This window comes from Capsicum annuum, chromosome 7 (assembly GCF_002878395.1).
Source record: "Capsicum annuum cultivar UCD-10X-F1 chromosome 7, UCD10Xv1.1, whole genome shotgun sequence".
NCBI classification, from domain to species: Eukaryota; Viridiplantae; Streptophyta; class Magnoliopsida; order Solanales; family Solanaceae; genus Capsicum; species Capsicum annuum.
The window spans coordinates 211540624-211564419 of record NC_061117.1 but is presented as its reverse complement, the minus strand read 5'-3'; the positions used below and the strand labels follow the sequence as shown (position 1 = coordinate 211564419).

Here is a 23796-nt window from a genome sequence, read left to right as displayed (position 1 = left end):
GCCTGGCGTCGTCGTCGTCGTCGCTAGCTCGACTCGGCTTTGGCTTCGGCTTCGAATTCAAATGATTGATTGATGAGATCTATATTTCTGGACAAAGTTTATTTGACAAAAATTTAGAAATTCAGTTCAAAAATACCAAAGGGAAAAATGTAATTTTTTTGTGTTTTGATACTCCATTTATATGTATGCATGCAGATTTTGAAACAGTGTTTTGAAATAATGCAGTGCTGAAACAAAGGGATGCAACCCTTCAATGAAATAACACACTGATTCATAAAATAGTATGCCTGTTCGAAAAAGACACATTATTTGGACAAACAGACATGACTTTTCCAGAAAGTTCACACCTTTTAAGTGAACCATTACCACTTTTCAGAAGAGGCATATGTTGGTTATGTAAACCTATTTTCATCCATAGGTTTTGGTGCAAATTTTCTAAAATACAAACTCTCTTCTTGTATTGAAAAACTTTTTGTGTGATCTATCAAACGGTTAAGTGAGTTCATTAAATCCAACAATTTGAGGTACCGCTATTGTTTGGATTGGAGACCATTTTATACTGGGAGGAAGATTCCAAAACCTCGGGTACAGTGAGGGGAATTATTCCTTAAGGACACTCCATGAATTCGGAGGACTTTGTCTTAAATTCTATTTCATCTCTTTTCTAAATCTTTACATACTTCTTAGATATATTATTCTTAATCTAGTGTCGAAGGTATTACAGAACTTCATAAGTGTTCTTTTCTTGGACTTGAACTAGTATTGAAGTTTGTGTTTTTTATATATAGATTCTTGTACCCGAATACATAAAAGATAACAGATTTTGCTACAAGTTTCAGCTACATAAGACAGTGTGTCAGTGAACCAGCTTAACTGACATGTTTCATATCACTTTTTCAGTTTGTCAATAATCAAAACTACATCATACCCAACAAATTATACCTTTTTGATGATGACAAACCTCTTTTCTTTATGCATTCAAACATCTTCACCTGTAGGCACTAAAGTATAAAACACTAGAATGAAACAAGTTAGTCAATAGGTTATAAACATTGCAACCCTCTTATCTTCCCTCTTTTTGCATCTTCGAAAAATCATTTTTAATGCAATAATATACTAGCCAAAGTGATTTGTTATGCTATTCATGGCCACTGGGGCTATCACTAAAATAATCAGACAAAGACTTTAGCCAACATAGTAATATATTAAAGAGAGCAAGAATATAATTCAATTTAGTAAAGATAACCATTCCATTTAACTGACAGAGCATGTACCACATTAAACCAAAGCTAGTACTGAACAAGGAAAAACAACTAAGCATTAATAAAAAAAGAATATGGTATAAAAGTGGGACATGGCTAAGGATACAAATAGTGAGGAGCTGATGAGAAAGATGGAACAGGTGATATCAATTGTGTCAATTGATGAATGAATTCAACATTTTCATTACTCTATCAATCAAGGTCAAGCTTTAAAGTCATGATCCTATCTTTAAGGACCTCTTATTCCACTTCATGATTGTCTTGTGTAACTTCTAGTTCAAATTTTTTTTAGCTAATTTTTTTTTTTATCAATTTATTTTTCAAATGAGTGTTATCCCTCCTTATTGAAACAGGTATAGAAGCATGATTCATTAGCTCAAGAACATCCATTGTTGTTTTATAAGTCAAACCTGAACTAGGACTGAGACGTCCCTAAAAAAGTAGCCAATTAGGAACTAAAAGGGAGAGCATGCCCCTTTTCATTCTTCATAAACATATGCTGCATACGATTGAAGGTCAAGTTTGGAAAATTCATGATACAAAAATTGATATTTTGGTTGATAGAGAAGAAAGAATTTCTGATATAGAATTAACACATTTGTGCACAACCATTTGGAGAGAGTCAAAGAAAATTTGGTCAATAAATTTGTCAGCATCATAGGACAAGGGGAGGATGAAGTATGAGGAATGAAATAGGTGTGCTCAACTATTTCAGCTTAGATAGCCTATGCTTATGTTAGTGTAGAGCATACCTAATAAGAAGAACTTTGTGGTCACAATTGCTTGCTTGTACCTATTTTCTGCATAATCTAACACAAAATTAGGTTAGAAGAGTCAAAAATCTGAAATTGGGACACACAACTAAATGTGCAAAACTGAATTGAATAATATTTTAGCTAATAAAATTTAAATTAAAAATGGTTATTCTAGTCAATCATTGAGGGAAGTTCACTTAATTTTAATCATCCCCAAATCTAACCTATTCCTTTCAAAACGCTCTCTACTTAGTGTCTTTGGGTCTTCTTCAATTATTTAAGTAACTTGAATAGTCAACATTTTTATAGCCCTCAAGAGTGAAATTACTTTCATTTGAATACCATAGTCTCAAGCCATTGATTCTCATGAGATATCTCAAGATTCTTGTGACAATATCAATTCTTATGAATTACCAACAAAATTATCATTAGCTTGTGTTGGTGTTATTAATGCATTAGTTTATTGATTTTTTGTTCCCCTTGTCAATATGCCCTCAGTCTGTACAACAGTTGAACCAGGTGGTACAATATGGTCCTATGCATGCTCATCAGTTTCACTGTCATCCTCTTTTTTTTTTGCCATCTCCAAAAGATCCATTCCCCCTTTAAATATGGTAAGTGAAAGAAACTTTATTTGCTTCTAGTCTTATACCTTGAGCAAGCTTTATCCATGTACAAATTTTGCTTTCCCCTTTTCACTCTCACCTGCAAAAAAAATTAGGGGTTAACTTTAGGCACCCAGACAAGCTTGGGTCCTTTCTTATGAGAAAAAAAAAGATGTATGAGTTTCCTTCTAGCCTATCGAGGCAACAAGTTATGTGACCTATTTTTCTGACCAGATTTGACCTTTTTGTTAGCTTGTGCTAATGTGGAATCAGATTTTTTTGCAAGGCTTATGCTTCTTGATTTGCATTTTGCTGCAACTGGACATTCAGTGGTTGGATGCCCCTGGTTACCACAAATATAACATAGATCTTTAAAGGCATTAGAACTTTTATAAAAGCCCAACCCAGCTTTTTTCATTGTGAATTCTTTGACCTAACTTATGAACAATTCTTGAAGAATGTGTCCATCTATTAGCTCTTTCAAGATCAAGTTTCAATTTAGAAAGTTCTTGACTAAATTGACTAACTTTTTCTTTTTCACAAAAGTATTCATATTTAATCTTAGTCAATTCTGACTCAATTTTTTCTTGTTTCTCACTTTTGACCTTTTTTCCTTTCTAAAAAAGAGTCAATTTTAAGATTTTAGATTTGAGGGTCAGGTTTGATGAATCAAGTTTTCTAACTTGTTCCTTAAGAGTGCAGTTTTCCTTTTCAATAGTGTTCTTACAAGTTTCTAGATCAATGAAATCAAACTTGAGACTTGCAAGATTATTGAATAACTCATCCCTATTAGAAGTTAATTATTGGAAATCATCAATTAGAGCACTCATAAAGGAAATAAGTTTTGTTTTAGCAAACAAATGCAAATTTTCTTTAAGTTCAAGCATACTTACCTCAGAAGCATCATCTTCTTTTTCCAATTTTGAATCTCCAAGAGACATGAGTCCTATTTCAGCAACTTCATCATCATCTGAGTCAGATCCCCAAGCTGCTACCATTGCATATTCTTCCTTCTTTTTAGTTTTTTCTTTTAATTCCTTTTCAGCCCTTTCCTTTCTCTATTCTATTTCCCAGACAGGACAATCCATGATCTGATGATCAGTCTTACCATACTTGTAGCATCCATTTGGATTGTTATTGGACCATTTCTTGCTACCTGTTCCCTTTTTCTTTTTGAAGAATTTGCTAAAGTTCTTAGATGTAAAGGCAACTTGTTTTTCATCAAGTTCAATTTCCATTAATTTCCATTTCATAAGTTCTCAGATTCCCTACTAGTTCATTTAGTGTCATATCTGTGAGATCCTTATTTGCCTCCCTAATACAGTCACTTTAACATTCTATTTTGATTTTGGTAGCACCCTCAACACCTTTTCAATTTGTTCTTCAACAATGATGACTTTTTCTAAAGAAGTCAACTCATTTTCCAAGACAGTAGGCCTTGTCATCATTTCATGCAGGGTTTCATTCTCCTTCATCTTAAAAGCTTCGTATTCAGTAAAGAGAAGAGCAATCCTGAATTTTCTTACCTGAGAGGTACCCCCATGTGCATTGACCAGTGCCTCTCAGATTTGCTTAGCAGTGGTACAGTTTGACACTCTATTGTATTCAGACGGTCTTAGTCCACAGACTGAGATGTTCTTAGCCTTAGGATTTTTCTTTAATGCCACTAAGTCATCAGAGGTAAACTCACTTCTTACCTTCTTGACCTGTTTACCATTTTCTAACTTCATTAGAATAGTAGGACCATTAGTGATCCTGTTCGATAACTCGTACTCTTCCCCTTAAATGAATGTTTTCATCCTAGCTTTCCACCAAATAAAGTGAGAATCATCAAAGAGTGGAGGTATAATAGTGGATTGACCTTCACTGTGACTAGTAAGTGGTGCGAAATTCATCATATTGATCTTTGTCATAGGTGTTATCCCTTTTTAAGACAACCTGGCTCTGATACCACTTGTTAGAGTACATACCCTACTGACCAGTGACTTCAACGTAAGAGTTGCCTATGGATGGAACCGGTTGCCTGACGTATTCCAAGGAAGCAGTAAAATAGGAAGTAAAGAACACAATGATTTTTACGTGGAAAACGCCCGGCTCAAAAAGGTGTAAAAAACTACGACCTGTACCTCAACAGGATTTAACCCCGACTTTACTAAATAACTCTAAGCCTTAACAACAACTGATTACAAAACTCTTGTAACCAACAACTAGGAATTATAAACTCTAATTCCTATACCTCAATAACAAGGAATCATAAACTCTAATTCCTATAACTCAACAACTAGAAATCATAAACTCTAATTCCTATAACTCAACAATGACCCATGACTATTGAACCCACTTCGAGTTATCCCAAACTTGAAGTTAACTGAGCTTAGTATTGTTCCTAAACAATCAATCTAGGAAAGCAATAAATTACAACTCAATAAGAACAATATATTTAAACTTACTCATGAACTGTAAAGTTCTTTCCTGTGGAACAGGTTCATCAATATGTTCCTTTGTACTAGCAGCGCTTGAATCTTCAGTCAGAATTCTCTCAATTATAAACTTTCTCAATTTGCTCATGTTTAGCCTTTTCTCTCTTTGTAAGTGTGCAAGTTATTCTGAATAATACATCTTTTATTTAAGCACAACTCTCTAAAAAGTCATTATTTATTTCAAACTCCTTCTTTAATCAGAACTCTCATTGCATAGAATTCTACTTCAAGTGAGACTCCTTGTTCAATTCCAACACTTGTGTCCTTAGTGTCGTAGTCAAACTCTAACTCTTTAAATCAGCACATGTTTATTTCCTTGAGTTTATATGAATTAGCCACCCATCTGGTTCTTCCTAGATTTTTGAACGCTTGTCTTTAATCATCGATGATTTTGCTACAAATTTTAGCTACATGAGACAGTGTGCCTGTGAATCAGCTTGACTAACATGTTTTATATCACTTTGTCATTTTGTCAATCATCAAAACTACATCGTACCTAACATTCTTTGCTTATTAGGCAAAGTTTGGTGCTAGGGAAGAAGCTCATAGCAAGCATTTCAGACACTAATTAGAGTCAAGGTTCTCTTTCTTTAAATGTTCTTAATGGAAGCTGGCCTACTTATATTGATTCTGATCCACCTCAGCTTTACTTTGCTTCAAGTTCTTCAGATAGTATTTATTTGAGTTTTCATGGTCAAACACTTATTGCTTTGCAAGAACCTCCTACATCACTAGATCAGGTCATAAAGCTTGGGCCTGATGAACATTTACAGTATACCAATGGGATGAGAAAGTACTTAGACTGGAAGTTATATCTGATATTTCCAATTCAAATGAAGGGAACTGTGGGTATCTAATGATCTGTGAAAGATATGGCATTTGTACAAGTGATAGGCAATGTAGTTTTCCGCCAAAGGAAAATTTCTTCAGGCCATTAGATGAAGGAAAAAAGATGTAGGATGTTCATAGTTGACATCCATTAACTACAACACTTCGCAGTATCATAGTTTCATAGAGATTAGGAATACCACATATTTTGAATTTGAATTGAATGATGAACTAGCTTCGGGTATATTATGGTTTGAGGGGAAAAATATGGAACATTACAAAAGGACCTACATGAGACACTATTCCTGCAAAGCTGTGGTCTTTAAAGATGATTTAGATGGGGCTAGAAATGGGAGTTGTATATTACTGAATGAGGTCTTTTCTCTCATAGATAAGGAAGGACCAGACAAGAGAGTATTTCTTAAGGTGCAGAATTCCACAAAAGCACAGAATCATCCTCCAATCATATCTGGAGGAAAAAAATCAAGATCTTACATAGTGATAATAGGATCTACTCTTGCAGTTTCCTTTGGGATAATTTTAAGTATCACTGCTTTTTTTGTTCTTTTGAAAAAGAGGACACATGATTCTAGAAATGCTGGAGATTTTCTAGATCTCAAACCAATCTTACCGGGAATGCTAACTCAGATCACTTACAATGAGTTAAAAATAATAACAAAAGATTTCAGCAGAAAGCTCAGGGAAGGAGGATTTAGCATTGTATATGAAGGAACACTGAGTAATGGCTCCAAAATAGCTGTGAAGTGTCTTGATGGCCTAGGTCATGTGATGGGGTCATTTCTAACAGAAGCAAAGATAGTTGGTGGCATTCACCTTGTCAATCTAGTAAAACTCATTGGGTTTTGTGCTGAAAAGAACGAAAGACTTCTGATCTATGAACATATGGTGAATGGATCACTAGATGGGTAGATTTATAATGGGCTTACATGGCGTACAAGACAAAGGATAATAACAGATATTGCCTATTAACATTCAAAAATACAAGATCACCATGATTTTCTATGGAGAAAACCTTAGTAAAATATGGAGAAGCTGAATAGAGAAAATGAACAGTTATGTTTCTCAATCGTTCCTTATTACAGCTGTCCTACATTTATTGATCAATCATCCAAAATATCTGATGATACATGCGTATATTACAGTAAATAAAATTGGGCCCGGGTCTGTAAACTTTAGCATTTATCTACATTGGGCCACTATCATCAGTGGGCCTAACACCCTCCTCAAGCTTGAGGGTGAAGAAACACCAATCTTGGAAAAAAATAGACAATGAAGATGACTAGTGAGAAACTTCTTCATAATATCTGCAAGCTATTGAGAACTGGGAATGTAATGGAGAGAAATGAGTCTATCAACCAAACAACCGCGAACAAAATGGCAATCAACGTCAATGTGTTTAGTACACTCATGAAAAATGGTGTTCCGAGCAATATGTAGAGCAGCCTGGCTATCACAATTAATAGAAATAGGTTCAGAAATATGTCATACAAGGTCCCCGAGGAGATAAACTAACCAAGCAGTCTCAGCCATAACTTTGAGGAGGGCACGAGATTCAGCCTCAGCTGAAGATAGGGAGATAGTAGGTTACTTCTTACTTTTCCAGGAAATAAGACAGCCACCAAGAGTAATTAAAAACTAGAGATGGATTTCCTAGAAGAAGCATACCCAGCCCACTCAGAACTGAGTAAGCACATAATAGAAAATAGGCTCCTTGGAAAGCAAAATACCCTGACCAGGGTCATTAAGGAGGTATCTAAGTACATGAATGCCAGCAAGCATATGAGGAGTTCTAAGTTGTTGCAAGAACTGACTCGAGTGCTGGATAGCAAAGGCAATATCAGGGTGAGTATGTTCTAAGAAATTACGTTTACCAATCAATTTTCGATAGCAACCAGGATCAGGTAAAAGATCACCAATGTCAGAAGTGAGTTTAATAGAAGCATCCGAAAGAGTAACAACAAGAGAAAAATGTTCAGCATGAAACTCAGTTAGTAGATCAGTAGCAAATTTGTGTTGGTTGATAAGGTATCCCTGAGGATGGGAAGAGACTTCAAGACCCAAAAAATAGTGGATAGACCCCAGATCATTGATCTTGAACTGACAGTCCAAGTATGACTTGAGAGACTGCATTTCATCAGTATTATCACCAACCAAGAGGATGTCATCCACATATACCACAAGAATAACCAGAGAACCAGCCACAGTTTTGGTAAAAGGGGAGTAGTCATTTTTACTAAAAATGTAGCCTTTGGATAGCAAGGCTTCAGACAATTTTGAAAACCATTGTTTGGATGCCTACCTAAGTCCATAAAGAGACTTTCTCCAACGACAAACCAGGGGGGATGTAGAAGAGGAGGCAGAAGAACTGACATCAAGCCCAAGAGGGTCTTTCATATAAACCTCTTCATGTAGATCACCATGTAGGAAAGCATTGTTTACATCCAATTGAAATATAATCCAACCCTTTTTAATAGCAAGAGTTAAGAGACCTTTCACAGTAGTGAGCTTCACAACAGGAGAAAATGTTTTAGTGAAATCAACCCCCTCCTTTTGAGTGTCACCTCTAATAACCAACCGACCATTATACCTCTCCACAGTACCATCAGCCTTGTATTTGATCTTATAGACCCATTTACAAGGAATGGCCTTCTTATGAGGAGGAAGAGGGAAAATATCCCAAGTGTGGTTGGCATCAAGAGCATTAAATTTCTTTTACATTTCCCCTTGCCAAGCAGGATGAGAAGCTGTCTGCTGGTAATGTTGAGGCTCATGCAACTGATGCGCAAGAGCAGGAAACTTTAAAGAGGAGGCTGAGGAGCACACATAATCAGAAAGATAAGTAGGTGTGGATGTAGTTCTAGAAGACTTCCTGGAAGGAATAGGTGCAACAGGTGGGGAAGAAAGAGGAGAAGGACATATAGAAGAGGAAGGAGTAGATTTTATAGGGAGGGGAGGGAGAAATAATGGAAAGTCGACAAATGGGTAAGTAGGAGAAGGAAATATATTAGAAGTAGAAGGGGAAGAATAAGGAAATATATGTTCATGAAAAATAACATCTCTAGAAAAGAAAATAGAAAAAGTAGAGAGAGAGAGAAGTTTGTAACCATTCTTGCCATAAGGGTAACCAAGGAACACACATCGGAGTGACCTAGATTGGAATATGTCTCTCCCAACCTTAGGACAAGTAGCAAAGCACAAATACCCAAAAGACTTGAGGTGATCATAGGAAGGTGTAATGGCATATAGCTTCTCATAAGGGGATAGGTTGGACAAGACAGTTGAAGGCATCTTATTTATAAGGTATGTGGCAGTGAGAATGCAATCACCCCAATATTTCAAAGGAAGATATGATTGGAAAAGGAGAGCTCTAGCAACATCTAACAGATGCTTATGTTTTCTTTCAACCACTCCATTTTATTGTGGAGTGTGTGGTATGGTGGTTTCATAGAGGATGCCATGTTCAGCAAAAAAAGAAAAAGTTGCAGCACTACTCCCAAGTTTAAATCATTATCAGACCTAAAGGTCTGAACAAATGACTTGAATTGAGTTTTAAACATGGCAGTGAAAGCTTTGAGAATGGGAAGAGCATTACTTTTGCAGAAAAGGAGATTGGTCTAAGTCACCCTTGTAAAATCATCTACAAGTGTAAGGAAATACCAAAAATCATGATAAGTTTGAGTGTTATAGGGACCCCAAATATCAATGTGAACCAATTGGAAAGGTGCAGTAGAGTGAATAACAGAAGTAGGAAAAGATGATCTTTATTGTCTTGCCATGGGACATATATAACATATAAAAGATTGTTGAGCAGAAACCTTATCAGATAAAAAAGAAATTTTATGCAAGTTATGAAATGGTATGTAACCTAACCTTTGGTGCCAAAACAGATCCATTTTATTAGCAATAGTAGAATTGGTACAAGTAGGTAGAGAAAGACAAGTAACATCAGAATTAAGAGACAATTTGGAAGGAGGAACTGAAAACAATTAGTTGATGGAATTATGTTGTATGTTGGAGAAGAGATCAGCATCTTAGTGAAGATAGTATAATCTTCCAGCAGCTTTACCAATTCCCAGAGGCCTCTCCAGTGAAGGGCCCTGTAAATAATAATTAGATTTGGTAAATAAGGCATAGCAATCTAATTGAGATATTAACTAGTGAATAGAAATGATATTAAAATGGAATGATGGAACTAAGAGAACACGAGTAAGGACAATATTAGGTCTAAGAATGAGAGAGCCAGTAGAAAATACTTTGACTTTATATCCATCTGGTAGTGTCACAAGGAAAGGCTTGGGAAGGGGAGAAATATCATGCAACAGGTATTTGTGAGGGGTCATGTGATTTGTGGCTCCGGAGTCCAAAATCCAAGGTTGTATACCTTCATGTGCAGGGGTGGAATTACAATTATTTAAGAAATTTATAGCATAACCAGTAAAGAGACCTATAAAGTATGCAAAGCCAGCAGATTCTGAAGAAAAAGCGTCAGTATCAGAATAAGTTGGTGTAACAGATAGCTGTTGGTTAAACAAGGTCTACAAGTGCTGATATTATTTTTTTGCTGAAGCCATGAGAGTAGACATCAACAGGGTGAGCCGGTGATGGAAGGACTGGTGCGGTAGTTTCAGAAGGAGAAGTGTCAGCCTGAACACAAGTGGAAGTGTTTTTGTTCCTGATAAACTTGAAATCAGAAGGAAATCCATGCAATCGGTAACATTTCTCCATGGAATGTCCAGGTCTTTTGCAGTAACTGCAAAATAGAGGGGATAGGAATTTCCTTGTGTTGGGTTCAAAATTGACCCTTTGGAAATAACCCTTGTTACTCTGAGAATAACCACCTCTATTTATTTGTGAGAGACCTCTATTGGAGAGAAGTTGAGATGAACTCTTGTGACTATTAGGTGTAGCTAAAAAAGAAGCTACATCACCAGAGAAATTAGGGGTAGAGGAGTGGTTTTCTATCTGGGCTTCATCAAGTAACAACAAAGAGTAGACCTTGTTTACCAATGGATGAGGTGTCATCATCAATATTATGCTCTTTATAGTAGAGAAAGAATCATTAAGTCCATTTAGAAATTGGAAAAGCTGTTGATCCTCTATGAATTTGGGTAAGGCACCACAAGTATAGGTGGGCCCAATATAAGTAGATTGTAACTCATCCCAAAGACTACTAAACTTAGTATAATAATCGGCAATACTAAAAGAATCCTGAACAGTAGAATTGATCTCCTTTTGAAATTGAATGTATTTAGATCCGTTTGACTGGCCAAACCTAATATTTAGATCCTCCCAAATTTCCTTTGCAGTTTTGAGACATATAACACTAATAGCAGTATCACGAGACACAGAATTGAGAATCCAAGCCTTAAGTATGTCATTACACCGTTCCCAATAAGGGAAATATGGTAAGCCTAGGTTAGGAGCAGGGGTTCTCCCATCTAAGATACTCAGCTTGTTTTTAGCTGAGAGAGAGGTCAACATGCTACTTCTACAGATAACAAATCCAAAACCAGAAAATGGTATAGCCACAATCTGACTTCTAGGGCTATCAAAAAGGTGCACATAGAAGGAAAGGGATGGATCTGACGAGAATGGGGTAAAACCTTTCGATGATTCCGAAGCTATTAAAACAAGTTCAAGCGATAACCAATATGCTATAAGTATTGACAAAACAGAAGAACAATAGTAACGTGGATTTACGGCAAATCAATGTCAATAGATCATACAAGATGAAACGACTAGCTCTATATATACATATCAGGTCGATCAAACACAATAAGAGGAACAAGGTTACCGATCTCCTTCTAAAACCTGAAGGAGTAAAGATCTTGAGTTAATCAGCAAAGATGAAACTAAAAATGGAGCTGAACACCTCAATCGCCTAGACCAGAGCTGAACACTCCACCTCAAACGCTGAAAACAAAGCTGGACACCTCAATCGATTTGATGAGAACAACCGAAAACCTTCGAGACTACAAATGGGGGTACAATCGGAAGAAAGCGGAGAAGACGAAGGATCAATTACGCAACTCTGATACCATGTTAACATTCAGAAATACAAGATCGCCATGATTTTCTATGGAGAAAACCTTAGTAAAAAATGGAGAAGCTGAATAGAGAAAAACAGTTATGTTTCTCGATCGTTCCTTATTACAGCTGTCCCACACTTATTGATCAATCATCCAAAATATCTGATGATACATGCGTACATTACAGAAAATAAAATTGGGGGCCCGGGTCTGTAAACTTGAGCATTTTTCTACATTGGGCCGCTGTCATCAGTGGGCCTAACATTGCCAAAGGATTAGCTTATCTACATGACGAATGTAGCCAGAAGATAATTCATTTGGATATCAAACCACAAAACATCCTTCTAGATCAAAATTTCAATGCTAAGATCTCTGATATGTCAAAACTTATGGAGAAAGACAAAAGCAAAATTGAAACTAGAATGAGAGGGACAAGAGGATATTTAGCCCCTGAATGGTTGAACTCAGTAATCACTGAGAAAGTAGATGTGTACGCCTTAGGTATTGTGGTCTTGGAAGTTCTTTGTGGGCGGAAGAATTTACCCATCCCAGGCTAATGAAGATGTCCATTTGCTAACTGTTTTTGAAAAAAAGCGTATCAACAACAACTCATGGATACGGTTGACAAGAACAATGAAGATATGCAGACCCACAAAGAAGCAGTGACAGAAATGCTGAGCATTGCTGCATGGTGTCTACAGGGAGATTTCACCAAGAGGCCTTCCATGTCATTGGTGGTTAAGGCATTGGAAGGTTTGGTGTCTGTTGAAACCATCTTGGATTATGATTTCACAAGCCTACCTGAGGTTGGATCAGACAACCAATAGTGGGAAGACACTATCAGTTTAGTAGTGCCTTCAATTTTATCCGGTCCAAGGTGAACAATAAGTTTAAGAGGTAGTTTTTCCTTTTCTCAGTCTATTTCTTTCTTTTGTAAAGAATTCAGGATTGCATCTATCGACTTTGTATTTCCATTATTCATCACCAGATCCATATTTCTCTTGTACATACTGTTTCCGAAAATTTCTTCCCGCAGCTTGACTTTGTTAGCATTGCAATTTGGTTAACCAGTAAATAATTTCATTATGTAAAAGGAAAATTAAGGTAGCTTTAATAGCTAACCAATTGTCGCTTTTTTCTAATTTGTATCTTTGTGTATCAATACATCCTCATATGCAGCATATTTTATATTTCTAATAGCAAAGGGTCTACTTATTCTATTAACAGCAGCGAAAACTGTAGTTAAATGTCTTATTTTCCATATCGTTAGAGCTTCAAATATGTCTTCACATGTTCTCACAACAAAGAAAAATACATCGAGCCAGGCAGACAACGATAATAAAAATGAAAAATCTTAAACAGACAGATAGATGGATGAATGAGAGCTAGGAAAAGGAAAGAAAGAAGGCATCAGCAGCACAATCGGTTAAGCTATTCAGAAATGGAGAAAAATTGGCTATTAAACCTCTTCAAGTTTCCAATTAGTAAAATGGCCTACTGAGAAAATTTAGTTTTTAAGCCTCTTAAAATTTTCAATTAGCAAAATGACCTATTTTTATTTTCTTATTTGCTGGATTAATAATCGATCTGTCCATATATAAGTCGGATCAATAATCATCTGTTGGATTGATAATTGATCTGTCTATATATTGATCGGATAGATTCTAAATTTGTCTAAAAAATGGAGTCATTCCCCTAAAAAATAATACTTATAGTTTATTTAATTAAAAATAAGACTTGAAAAGATCATTTAACATACAAAAGATCTCAAATAAATGAAATAACAGTTGCCTCTCACCGACTCGCTGTTTATTAATGAAACTTTTTGACTTACTAGATGGTCTCCTCCTTTTCTCGTCTCCTTTTTTTAATTTCATTATTTTATACTATCAAGTAGCAACCTGGAACACTTCTAAAATATACTAAATGAGGATAAAGGAAGACACCAGTCTGTCTTCCCACTTGCTTTAATATAAGAAAGCTAGTGGAAGGGGGAACCAATATTGTATATTATAACACATATTCATGCTTCACGTGTAAAAGGGAACCCCCAGATACACGCATTCAGTTATTGGTTTATATACAATAGATAAAATGCCACATGTGAAATAATTTATTTTTATTAAATAGATAAAATGCTCTCTTTTATCAAACACATTCCAAGAAACAGGCAGAACAGCAAGCATTAGTATAACACAGGGGGAGTAGCTAGCTATTTTGGCCCAAAATTCGAACTTTTTTTTTAAGCTACAGTATTGAATCAATGTCTGCAGAAAAGAGATTATATTTTCCTATCCTACTCATCATTTATCTCCACTTGTTATCATCAAGGTCTGCTTCATCCCAGACAATTTCGTGGTACGTAAATTCCAGTCTTTTGAATTCTACTGCTGGACTTTCCACTTCCTGGACCAACAGGCCGTTTTCACTTACTGCAGATTCCACATATGGCTTATTGTACTTTACGCCCATCCTACTGAGTGGTAACGATGGAGCTAAGTACCACTTCTGTGGCTTCTACTGCAATGATCAAAGTGCCGAATGTCTTCTCGGTATCTTCTTCACAATCCCTGACACCTCCTCTAGTGAGAGGAAGTTAATGGATTCCCAGTTAGTTTGGTCGGCTAATCGAGACAATCCGGTGAAAGCCAATGCAACCTTGCAATTACGCCAAGATTGTAACTTGGTCTTGCTAGACTCGGATGGCACTCTTGTTTAGTCCACTAATACTACTGGAAAATCTGTTTCAGGCTTAAAATTGACAGACACAGGGAATCTCGTGCTCTTTGATAAAGTCAATCGCTCAATTTGGCAATCTTTCGATCATCCTACAGAATGCCTTGCTCCCTGGGCAGAGTTTGGTGTCTGGAAAGAAGCTCGTAGCCAGCGTTTCATACGCCAATTCGAGTCAAGGTTTGCTTTCTTTAACTGTTCTCAATGGAAGTTGGCGTACTTACATCAATTCTGATCCACCTCAGTTTACTATGCTTCAAGTTCTCCAGATAGTATTTATTTGAGTTTTGATGGTCAAACACTTACTGCTCTACAAGAACCTCTAACATCACCAGCTCAATTCTGATGGAAATTTACGGGTATACCAATGGGACGTCAAAGTACTTAATTGGGAAGTCATATCTGTGATTTTCATTCCCTATGGAGGGTACTGTGGGTACCCAAGGAAAATATGGCATTTGTACCGGTGACGGGCAATGTAGTTGTCTGCCAGAGGAAAATTTCTTCAGATGAGAGGAAAAAAGATCTAGGATGTTCACAGCTGACATCCATTAACTGCAACTCTTCCCAGTATCATAGTTTCATAGAGCTCAGGAATACTACATATTTTGCATTTGAATTGAATCATGAACTAGCTTCAAGCATATTACGGTTTGAGGGGAAAAAGCTGGAAGATTGCAAAAGGACCTGCCTGAGAGACTGTTCCTGCAAAGCTGTGGTCTTCAGAGATGATTCGGATGGGGCTACAAGTGGGAGCTGTTTATTACTGACTGACGTCTTTTCTCTCATAGACGAGGAAGGAACGGACAAGTGAGTATTTCTTAAGGTGCAGAATTCCTCAAAAGCACAGAATCAGTCTTCAATCATTTCTGGAGGAAAAAAATCAAGATCTCACATTGTGATACTAGGATCTACTCTTGCAGCTTTCTTTGGGATAAATTTAAATATCACTGCTTGCTTTGTTCTTTTCAAAAAGAGGACATGCGATTCCATAAAGGCTGGGGATTTTCTATCTTACCGGGAATGCTAACTCGGTTCACTTACAATGAGTTAAAAATAATAACAGAAGATTTCAGCAGAAAGCTCGGGGAAGGAGGATTTGGCGCTGTATATGAAGGAGCACTGAGTAATGGCACCAAAATAGCTGTGAAGCGTCTGGATGGTCTAGGTCATGTGATGGAGTCATTCGTAACAGAAGTAAAGATAGTCGGTGGCATTCACCACGTCAATCTGGTAAAACTCATTGGATTTTGTGCCGAAAAGAGAGAGAGACTTCTGATCTATGAACACATGGTAAATGGATCACTAGATAGGTGGATTTATAATAAGAATCAAGAGAATGGACTTACATGGCAAAGAATAATAACAGATATTGCCAAAGGATTAGCTTATCTTCATGACGAATGTAGCCAGAAGATAATTCATTTGAATATCAAACCACAAAACATCCTTCTTGATCAAAATTTCAATGCTAAGATATCTGATTTTGGGATGTCAAAGCTAATTGAGATAGACAAAAGCAAAATTGAAACTAGAATGAGAGGGACAAGAGGATATTTAGCCCCTGAATGGTTGAAATCAGTAATCACTAAGAAAGTAGATGTGTATGCCTTTGGTATTGTGCTCTTGGAAGTTCTCTGTGGGCGAAAGTATTTGGACTCATCCCAGGCTAATGAAGATATCCATTTGCTAAGTGCTTTTGAAAGAAAAGCTGAACAACAACAACTCATGGCTATGGTTGACAAAAACAATGAGGATATGCAGATGCACAAAGAAGCAGTGACAGAAATGATGGGCATTGCTGCGTGGTGTCTACAGGTTGATTTTACAAAGAGGCCTTCCATGTCATTGGTGGTTAAGGCATTGGAAGGTTTGGTGTCTGTTGAAACCAACATGGATTACGATTTCACAAGCCTACCTGAGGTTGGGGCAGACAACCAGCAGGGGGAAGACAGTAGCAGTTCATTACTGCCTTCAATTTTATCCTGACCAAGGCAAACATTTTTTTTCCTTCTGAGAAGAATGGAGGAATCTGTCTATCTGTGTTTGTATTTTCATGCTTCATCACCAGATCCATCTTTCTCTTGTACTATTGTTTCCCAAAATTTCTTCCTTCACTTTGGTAGCACGAAATTTAGCCAACACGTAAAGTATATCATAATATAGAAGGAGAATTACACTAGCTTTAATAGATAAACAATTATCTTTCTTTTCTAAGTTGCTAATTTGCATCTTTGTATATCAATAAATAAGATATCTAAGTACTGTACCAACCAACAGTTTCTAACTAATTGGAATCTTACTAACATCAAATCCTCTTGTTTGGTCACCCATCTTTAACTGAGTATTGTATAAAGCAATGCTAATCCTAGTTTACTCAATTTGCCCCATTGCTAATGTTTTACATCGTGTAAACAGGAAGGTAAAGGGGATTTCTTTTCCTGTATTTAGTCTAGTAAAGTAAGGTTCCATGCCTTGCTTATGCTTCTCACTTATTATTTCTACAGAAATTAATTAAAAATATTCCTTAAAGGACTCCGGACTCGTGATGATTTTCCACTCTTATATGCCAGTTCACATTTTTTTTACCAATCCATAGGAGATCCTACCCTTTTTTTCTCCCCTGGTGACTCGAATCCACAACCTTAGGATTGGAGCTGGAAGGTGCACACCATCCGAGTAACCCTCTCTTGTTTAAGTCCACTCAAAGTCGTGCTGAAGTTTTAATTAATACAGAGGATCTCCTTAGTGGAAGTTGCTGGTCACATTCTTTTCTCCAAGGAAAGCTTGTGTGTACCATGTGGTTTAAGAACAGGCATGTGATACAATGGTTGATACTGAAGTACATAAAATGGCTTTTGGAAACAAATAACAAGTGAACTCTGAGGAATGGACATATGGTTGTGATTCATTAACTATTCAATCTTGATATAAATGCTACAAAGGATCACAAAGCAAGTCGTAAAAATTGAAATTATAGTACTTTAACGATATATATACAATTTATAACAGAATTAATGCAAGTGACGGAGGAGCGATTCTGCAGTGACGGCGTTGGAACTTAATAAGCTGTTTACCTAGGTCCTGACAACTCTGATGGAAATGGTAAAGTTATACCAACCACATCTTCCCTTTCTTGATTAGCGTCAGCAATTCTTCTCGTCGTTGGTGGATACGGGATGTTGTAGTCCAAGTTGGTCTCAGCAGCCACTAAACCTTGCAACACCTTAACTACCAAGGACATGGAAGTCCTCTTGGTATAATCACCAACCTTCATCATTTCAACAGCCTCTTCTCTATGGAGCTGCATGTCTTCACTGTTCTTGTCCACCATTTCCGAGAATTGTCTCCACTGCCTTTCTCATGAACAAACTAAGCAAATGCATATCATCCTCATCTTGAAGACTATCTAAATTCTTTCGGCCACAGATTATTTCCAAGATCACAACTCCAAAGCTATAAACATCTACTTTCTCAGTAATGACCGAGTTCAACCATTCTGGCGCTAAATAACCTGGTGTACCTCTCATTGTTGTTACTATCTTACTTTCATCTTTCCCACGAGCTTTGATAACCCAAAATCTGATACTTTTGCATCGAAATTATGATCAAGAAGAATGTTCTACGGTTTAATATCCAAATGAATAATTTTGTTGTTACAATCTTCATGTAGGTAAGCTAAGCCCTTGGCAACGTCTGATATGATTCTTTTCCGAACATCCCATGTGATCGTTCATGCTTTCCGTGAAATATCCACCTATCCAAAGAGCCACTGGCCATGTATTCATAAATGAGAAGCATGTGTGATTTCTCAGCACAAAATCCAACAAGTCTTACCAGATGGACATGCTGAATGCTACCTATTGTAGCTACCTCTGCTAAGAATGATTTTTTCATATTACTGACACCTTGGAGGTGCTTCACAGCTAATTTGGTGCCATCACTCATGATTCCTTCAAAGACAGAACCAAATCTTCCTTCCCCAAGCTTCTTACTGAAATTTTCTGTCATAACAGTTAGTTCCTCGTACGAAAATCTAATAGGCATTCCAGGTACTTGGTCAAGGAAATCCTCCTCGGCCTCCTCAACTCCTTCTCTCCTTTTTCAAAGAAAAACATAGCAGGTTATGATAACACAAATCCAACCAATTGAAGATCCAGTGATGGCTCCTACATATAATGCTAGACGCCTTGATTTATTTGCTGAAGAGACATGTGACAGAGAGTCTTGTAGGTTAGAAGAATTCTGCGCCTTGATGAAAAGTGTGGTCTTATTGAGTGCTCCATCATCGTTCGTGAGTGAAAACACTTCATTCAACAATGTGCAGTCTCCCACTGTTACCAGGATCACTAAATCGAAATTGAGCTGCTTTGCAAGAACAATTGCTTAAGCAAGACCTTTTGCAATGTTCCAAATCTGTTTTTATACCATACTGCAAATACTGGGGAATATAAGCCGTCCTTAAGCTCCATAAGAATATGATATTGGGAATGTTCACAAGAAATAGGTGTGACAAGGACACAACCCTGGTTTGGCTGCCTGTAATTGATATGCTGGAGAAAGTTAGTCTGACCAACCACGGTTTGAGGACAACTACACTGCCCATTTCCACAAACAGAGTAATTTCCACATGCGGTTGGATACCCGCACTCACCAATGGAGTGTGTCAATAGATCAGCTTCTTCTGACCAAGATCCTGTCCACTTACACAACCTTAAATGCCCAGAAGCTCCAAATCTCATGAATCAGGCATTTAAAAGTTCCAAATTTATGATTACCATCCCTCTGGGACCTCTACTTTTCAATAGGAAGCTTAGTCCAGGAACAGGTTTCCCCACATCGAGTGTCGAGATATAGAGTTGACGTGGATTTGACTCAATGTGAGCAAAATGCCCGAACTGTTAACACCAAGTGTGAACATACCTTCACTCTAGCCTGTTGCTGATATGCTGGATATCAGCTTCTGTCCAGGGGCCATTATTTGTCCCGGAACCAAAGAGTCTATAGAATGATCAAAGGACTGCCAAATAGTGTCGTTACTTTTGCAAAAGAGGACAAGATTTCCCATCTCCGTCAACTTGAATCCTGAAACAAGCTTTCCACGTGTGTTCGTTTTCCAAATCAAAGTGTCATTCGAGTCCATCAAGAGCAAGCCTCCGTCTTGCCTAAGTTGTAAGGTTGCATTAACTTTGACTGGATTATCCCGATTAGGTGACCAAACTAATCTTGGGTAATACAGATAAGAATCATATTCACTTGGGAATATAAGGACAGCAAAAACGCAAGCAGTGCCATCATGGTCACATAAGAAACCACAGACAAACATAGTCCCATTCCCTTCTCTCGATGGGATGGGTGTGTGGCTCCATCTGTGGAATTCACTGTATCGGAGGGTCTATTGATCCAGGAAATGGAGGAATTTGTAATAAAAGTTCCAGGAGGTTGACCACTAATCAAATGCTATGAGAAAGGATGAGGAGATTAGCCATGAAAAGAGTGGCATGATAAGGGCGATAATCAAGAGCCATTGGACTCTTTTCAGACTGTACTCCCAAAAGCCGAAGCAACGATATCCAACATAAGCTACCAAATTAAATAAATATTGTTGCTATATTTCTTTTGGCTTTTCAGTCAAACCTAGCAAATCAGCGTAGCCAAGGCAAGTCTTCATCTTCCAGCTGCACACTTAAGACGGTGGGACAGACACCGATAAATCAAACTTTTGACTTTTCTATCATTTGCTAATTCTCCTTAACCTCTCTACCTTACCTTTGAGCTAGTGGTACACTCTGCGCTCCTCGATTCCCACTTTGTGTAAATATACTGCGTATGTTGTTGTTGTATTTTATAAGTCATAGTATAGGTAAATATCCTAGTGAGTAATCATCTATTCAGTTTGTTTCAGTAATTGAAGAGATACCATGTTCCACCTCTTACAAAAATGTTACAACCTTACCAGAACAACACCCCAAAAGTTAACTATTAAAGTGAGAGAGTCCAAGGTTATATAAGCCCCACATCAGTTTCCCATATAACCGATGTGAGACCTTTGTATGCAATATGATCATAACAAAGCACCACGCTCTAAATTTGTCATCCTTGATGGCTCCACTATGGGTAGCCCGTGGTGGAGCCTGAACTTTCACTAAGCGGGTTCAAAATTGGAAGAAGTAGGCATACGAACTAGCCGAGGGTATTCAATATTGTGGACACATAAAATTTATTGGATCAAATTCATATAAAATTTAAATTTGATCCACATTTTATTGGGTTTACACTTATTTTGGGCTTAAAAAAATAATAAGCCAATTATATTCCTCATCAAGGTCCATCTCACCTTGAAGCCCAAACTCATCAAGTGACGTCGTATTCCAGTCAAATCCAAGACCAATGAGACTCCGCCACGTGTACAAATGATGTGGAAATCTCATTCAAATTCAACAACCAGTCAAAAAGCGCCAAGTGGCAAATGACATGTTTCAGCCAATCACAAGCAACTAGGCCTACCCCCTACAGCTATAAATAAGGGAGTAACATAACATTCTAAAGGGGAGAAAAGAAAAAAGAGGACATTCTGTAAACATTGGAGAAAGCTCTGTATTTCCTACACAGCTCTTTAAAGAATTGACTAGCGGAGTTCTGCTCGGAGATCAACTCGACAAGACGAAGTGTTGTCTCACATTCCTGGAGATCCAAATGCATTTCTAGAAGGCTCAAATCATCCTACATTTGAGAATCACACTGCAAAGGCCCTCGAATCACGAAAAAACTTAGGAGAGAAGAATCGAGATAATAACAGAATTGTACTCACAAGTTTCATCTTAATAAAATTATCATTTTCTTTTATTTATTTTTGCTTGCAGTTAATTTTCGGCGCACTTACGAAAATTTGTTGCGGACAAATTTTAGCACGCCCAGTGGGACCAGTTCTGCTCCTCATCTCTTCCTCCTACAAGTCAAAGGAAATCACATATTCAACTACTACAATGGACTTCAGAAAAATCAATGAAGTTTCGTGTAAGAAGTCTACTATTGCCACGTCTATTGATATCAAACTTGTTGGCCCCATTAATCGACGCAATCTTAACGCTTGTGTTTTGGATGGATCCCAATACTTCACCATTTTGGAGATGACAAAAAGGAGAAAATCTCAAATTTCGGCAGTAACTACAACCTCTGGGGGCAACTTTGCATCTATTTTATCAGATGACCCATCTAAAACTGGCTGCAACTTTGGAGAATTTGAAAACTTAATGAATTCTCCAACTTCAATGAAAGTCAACACCTTCATGGTTGATGAAATTGACTTGGACGAGATGTTAGCAATGATGGAGCAAACTATTGAAGCCTTGAAGAAGTTTGTTGATGAGAAAGATCATCAAATCGCCCGACTTATGAGCAAGTTAGATCTCTACAATCCTGGAGAGTCAAATTATAATCCAACACCGTGAGAAAAAATTGATGGTGAATCTCTCATCAAGACAAGTGAGATGATCGATCCACTTCAGTGGCTACTCTAACAGTTCAACAACTGCAAGATATGATTGCAAACACCATCAAGGTACAATATGACGGTCCGTCATAAAGTTTTATAGGATACTCAAAGCCGTATTCTAAGTGGATCGAGGGCTTACCGATGCCAATTAGATATCAACTGTCAAATTTTAATAATTTTATGGAAAGGGAAATCCAAGGTAATACATCGGTCATTTTGTTGAGACTTGTAGCAGTGCTGGTACACACGGTGATCTTCTTGTCAAGCAATTTGTTCGCTCCTTGAAAGGCAATGCTTTTGATTGGTACACAGACTTGGCGTCTGGATCAATTGATTGTTGGGAGCAACTAGAAAGTCAGTTCCTAAATCGTTTCTACAATACCCGTCGTATGATCAGCATGATGGAGTTGACAAATACAAGACAAATTAAAGATGAGCCTGTACTGGATTACATAAATCACTGGCGAACATTAAGCTTTGATTGCAAGGATCAACTTTTTGAAACTTCTGCGGTTGAAGTTTGCATTCAAGGGATGCGTTGGGGCCTTGTGTATATCCTCCAAGGAATTAAGCCTTAAACTTTTGAAGAATTAGCTACGCGCGGTCATGACATGGAGCTAAGTATTTGATACGGAACAAACAAGGAAACACAAAATCACACCCCAAAACAGTCCATAAATCACAACAAATCGTAGACCAAATGGGGACCTCTCTCGGATTCACTATCTAGAACAAGAAAGAAAAGGATATAAGGTATTAATACACCAAAACAGCCTTTCAAAAACAAGTTTAGAAACACAATATGAAGCTCCACAATACTACAATAGCAACAAGAACAAACGAGTTACATTAACAACACAAGAAACCGAAACTAAAACAAGATACAAAATAGATAGTTACACAAGTGTTGATGTAGTCTTAACAACCCAAGAGCATATTTAACTCTTGGACCTTTAACACTTCACACAACAAACACCTAAATCTTACAATTGACACAAGATAGGCATCCACCACCCAAGCACCAATGTATCAAGCAAAATGCAACACACAAGAGAATCCACCCTTATGCTATGCCCTAGTTTCGATTGTGGACTCTTTCTCTCTAAGAGGAGTGTTCTTTCTTCAATATTCATAAAAACTACCAACTAAAACACTATAATGTTCAATTTATATTACATTACAAAATAAAACACAAAAGACTAAAAGGCCCTTTAATGAAAAGGGCTCTAAAAAACAGCCTATGGAGTATGCTTGGGACGGTTTTGGGCCTCCTTCACATTTAGACTTGTGCACTCTTTAGGTGGTCTTCAAAATACTCAAAAAGTGGCCATGATCATGATCGTACTCATATCATCCACTCCATCTTGAGAGGAATTTGACCACAAATTCACGGCTTCATCTCGTACGATTGGCCCTCCAAAAGAAACCACCCAAAACAGTCCTCAAAACATGGAGAATCCACAAGTTCAATAACAACAAAATCTTGGCCGACATCTTCATTTTGAATCTTGGCTTCCTCTCCATCTTGAGCTTTACCTTCAATCTCATCCAATTTAAGTATCCTACCATCATACAAGCATTATTGTAG

At 37.3% G+C, this 23796-nt stretch overlaps 1 protein-coding gene and 3 pseudogenes across 1 annotated transcript; 2 read left to right on the top strand and 2 right to left on the bottom strand.

The window, feature by feature from the left end:
• Positions 1–4627: 4627 nt before the first annotated feature.
• LOC107876836 lies at positions 4628–13003 on the top strand (annotated as a pseudogene).
• A 268-nt stretch (positions 13004–13271) lies between these two features.
• On the top strand, positions 13272–17778 carry LOC107876838 (annotated as a pseudogene).
• On the bottom strand, positions 16873–18816 carry LOC124900106 (annotated as a pseudogene).
• An 827-nt stretch (positions 18817–19643) lies between these two features.
• LOC124885888 (EP1-like glycoprotein 1) lies at positions 19644–21415 on the bottom strand. The gene is made up of 2 exons (XM_047394140.1): positions 21296–21415; positions 19644–20108 (listed from the first exon to the last, which is right to left on the bottom strand). The coding sequence occupies exons 1-2, from the start codon at positions 21413–21415 to the stop codon at positions 19644–19646; spliced, it is 585 nt and encodes a 194-aa protein (XP_047250096.1).
• Between the last annotated feature and the right edge of the window lie 2381 nt (positions 21416–23796).

Coding starts and splice junctions, on each gene's coding strand:
- LOC124885888 (XM_047394140.1), bottom strand. CDS start 21,415: ATGCATTTGGATCTCCAGGAATGTGAGACAACACTTCGTCTTGTCGAG. Junction 20,109..21,295: donor AATACAGAGCTTTCTCCAAT/GTTTACAGAATG, acceptor CTGGATCAATAG/ACCCTCCGATACAGTGAATT.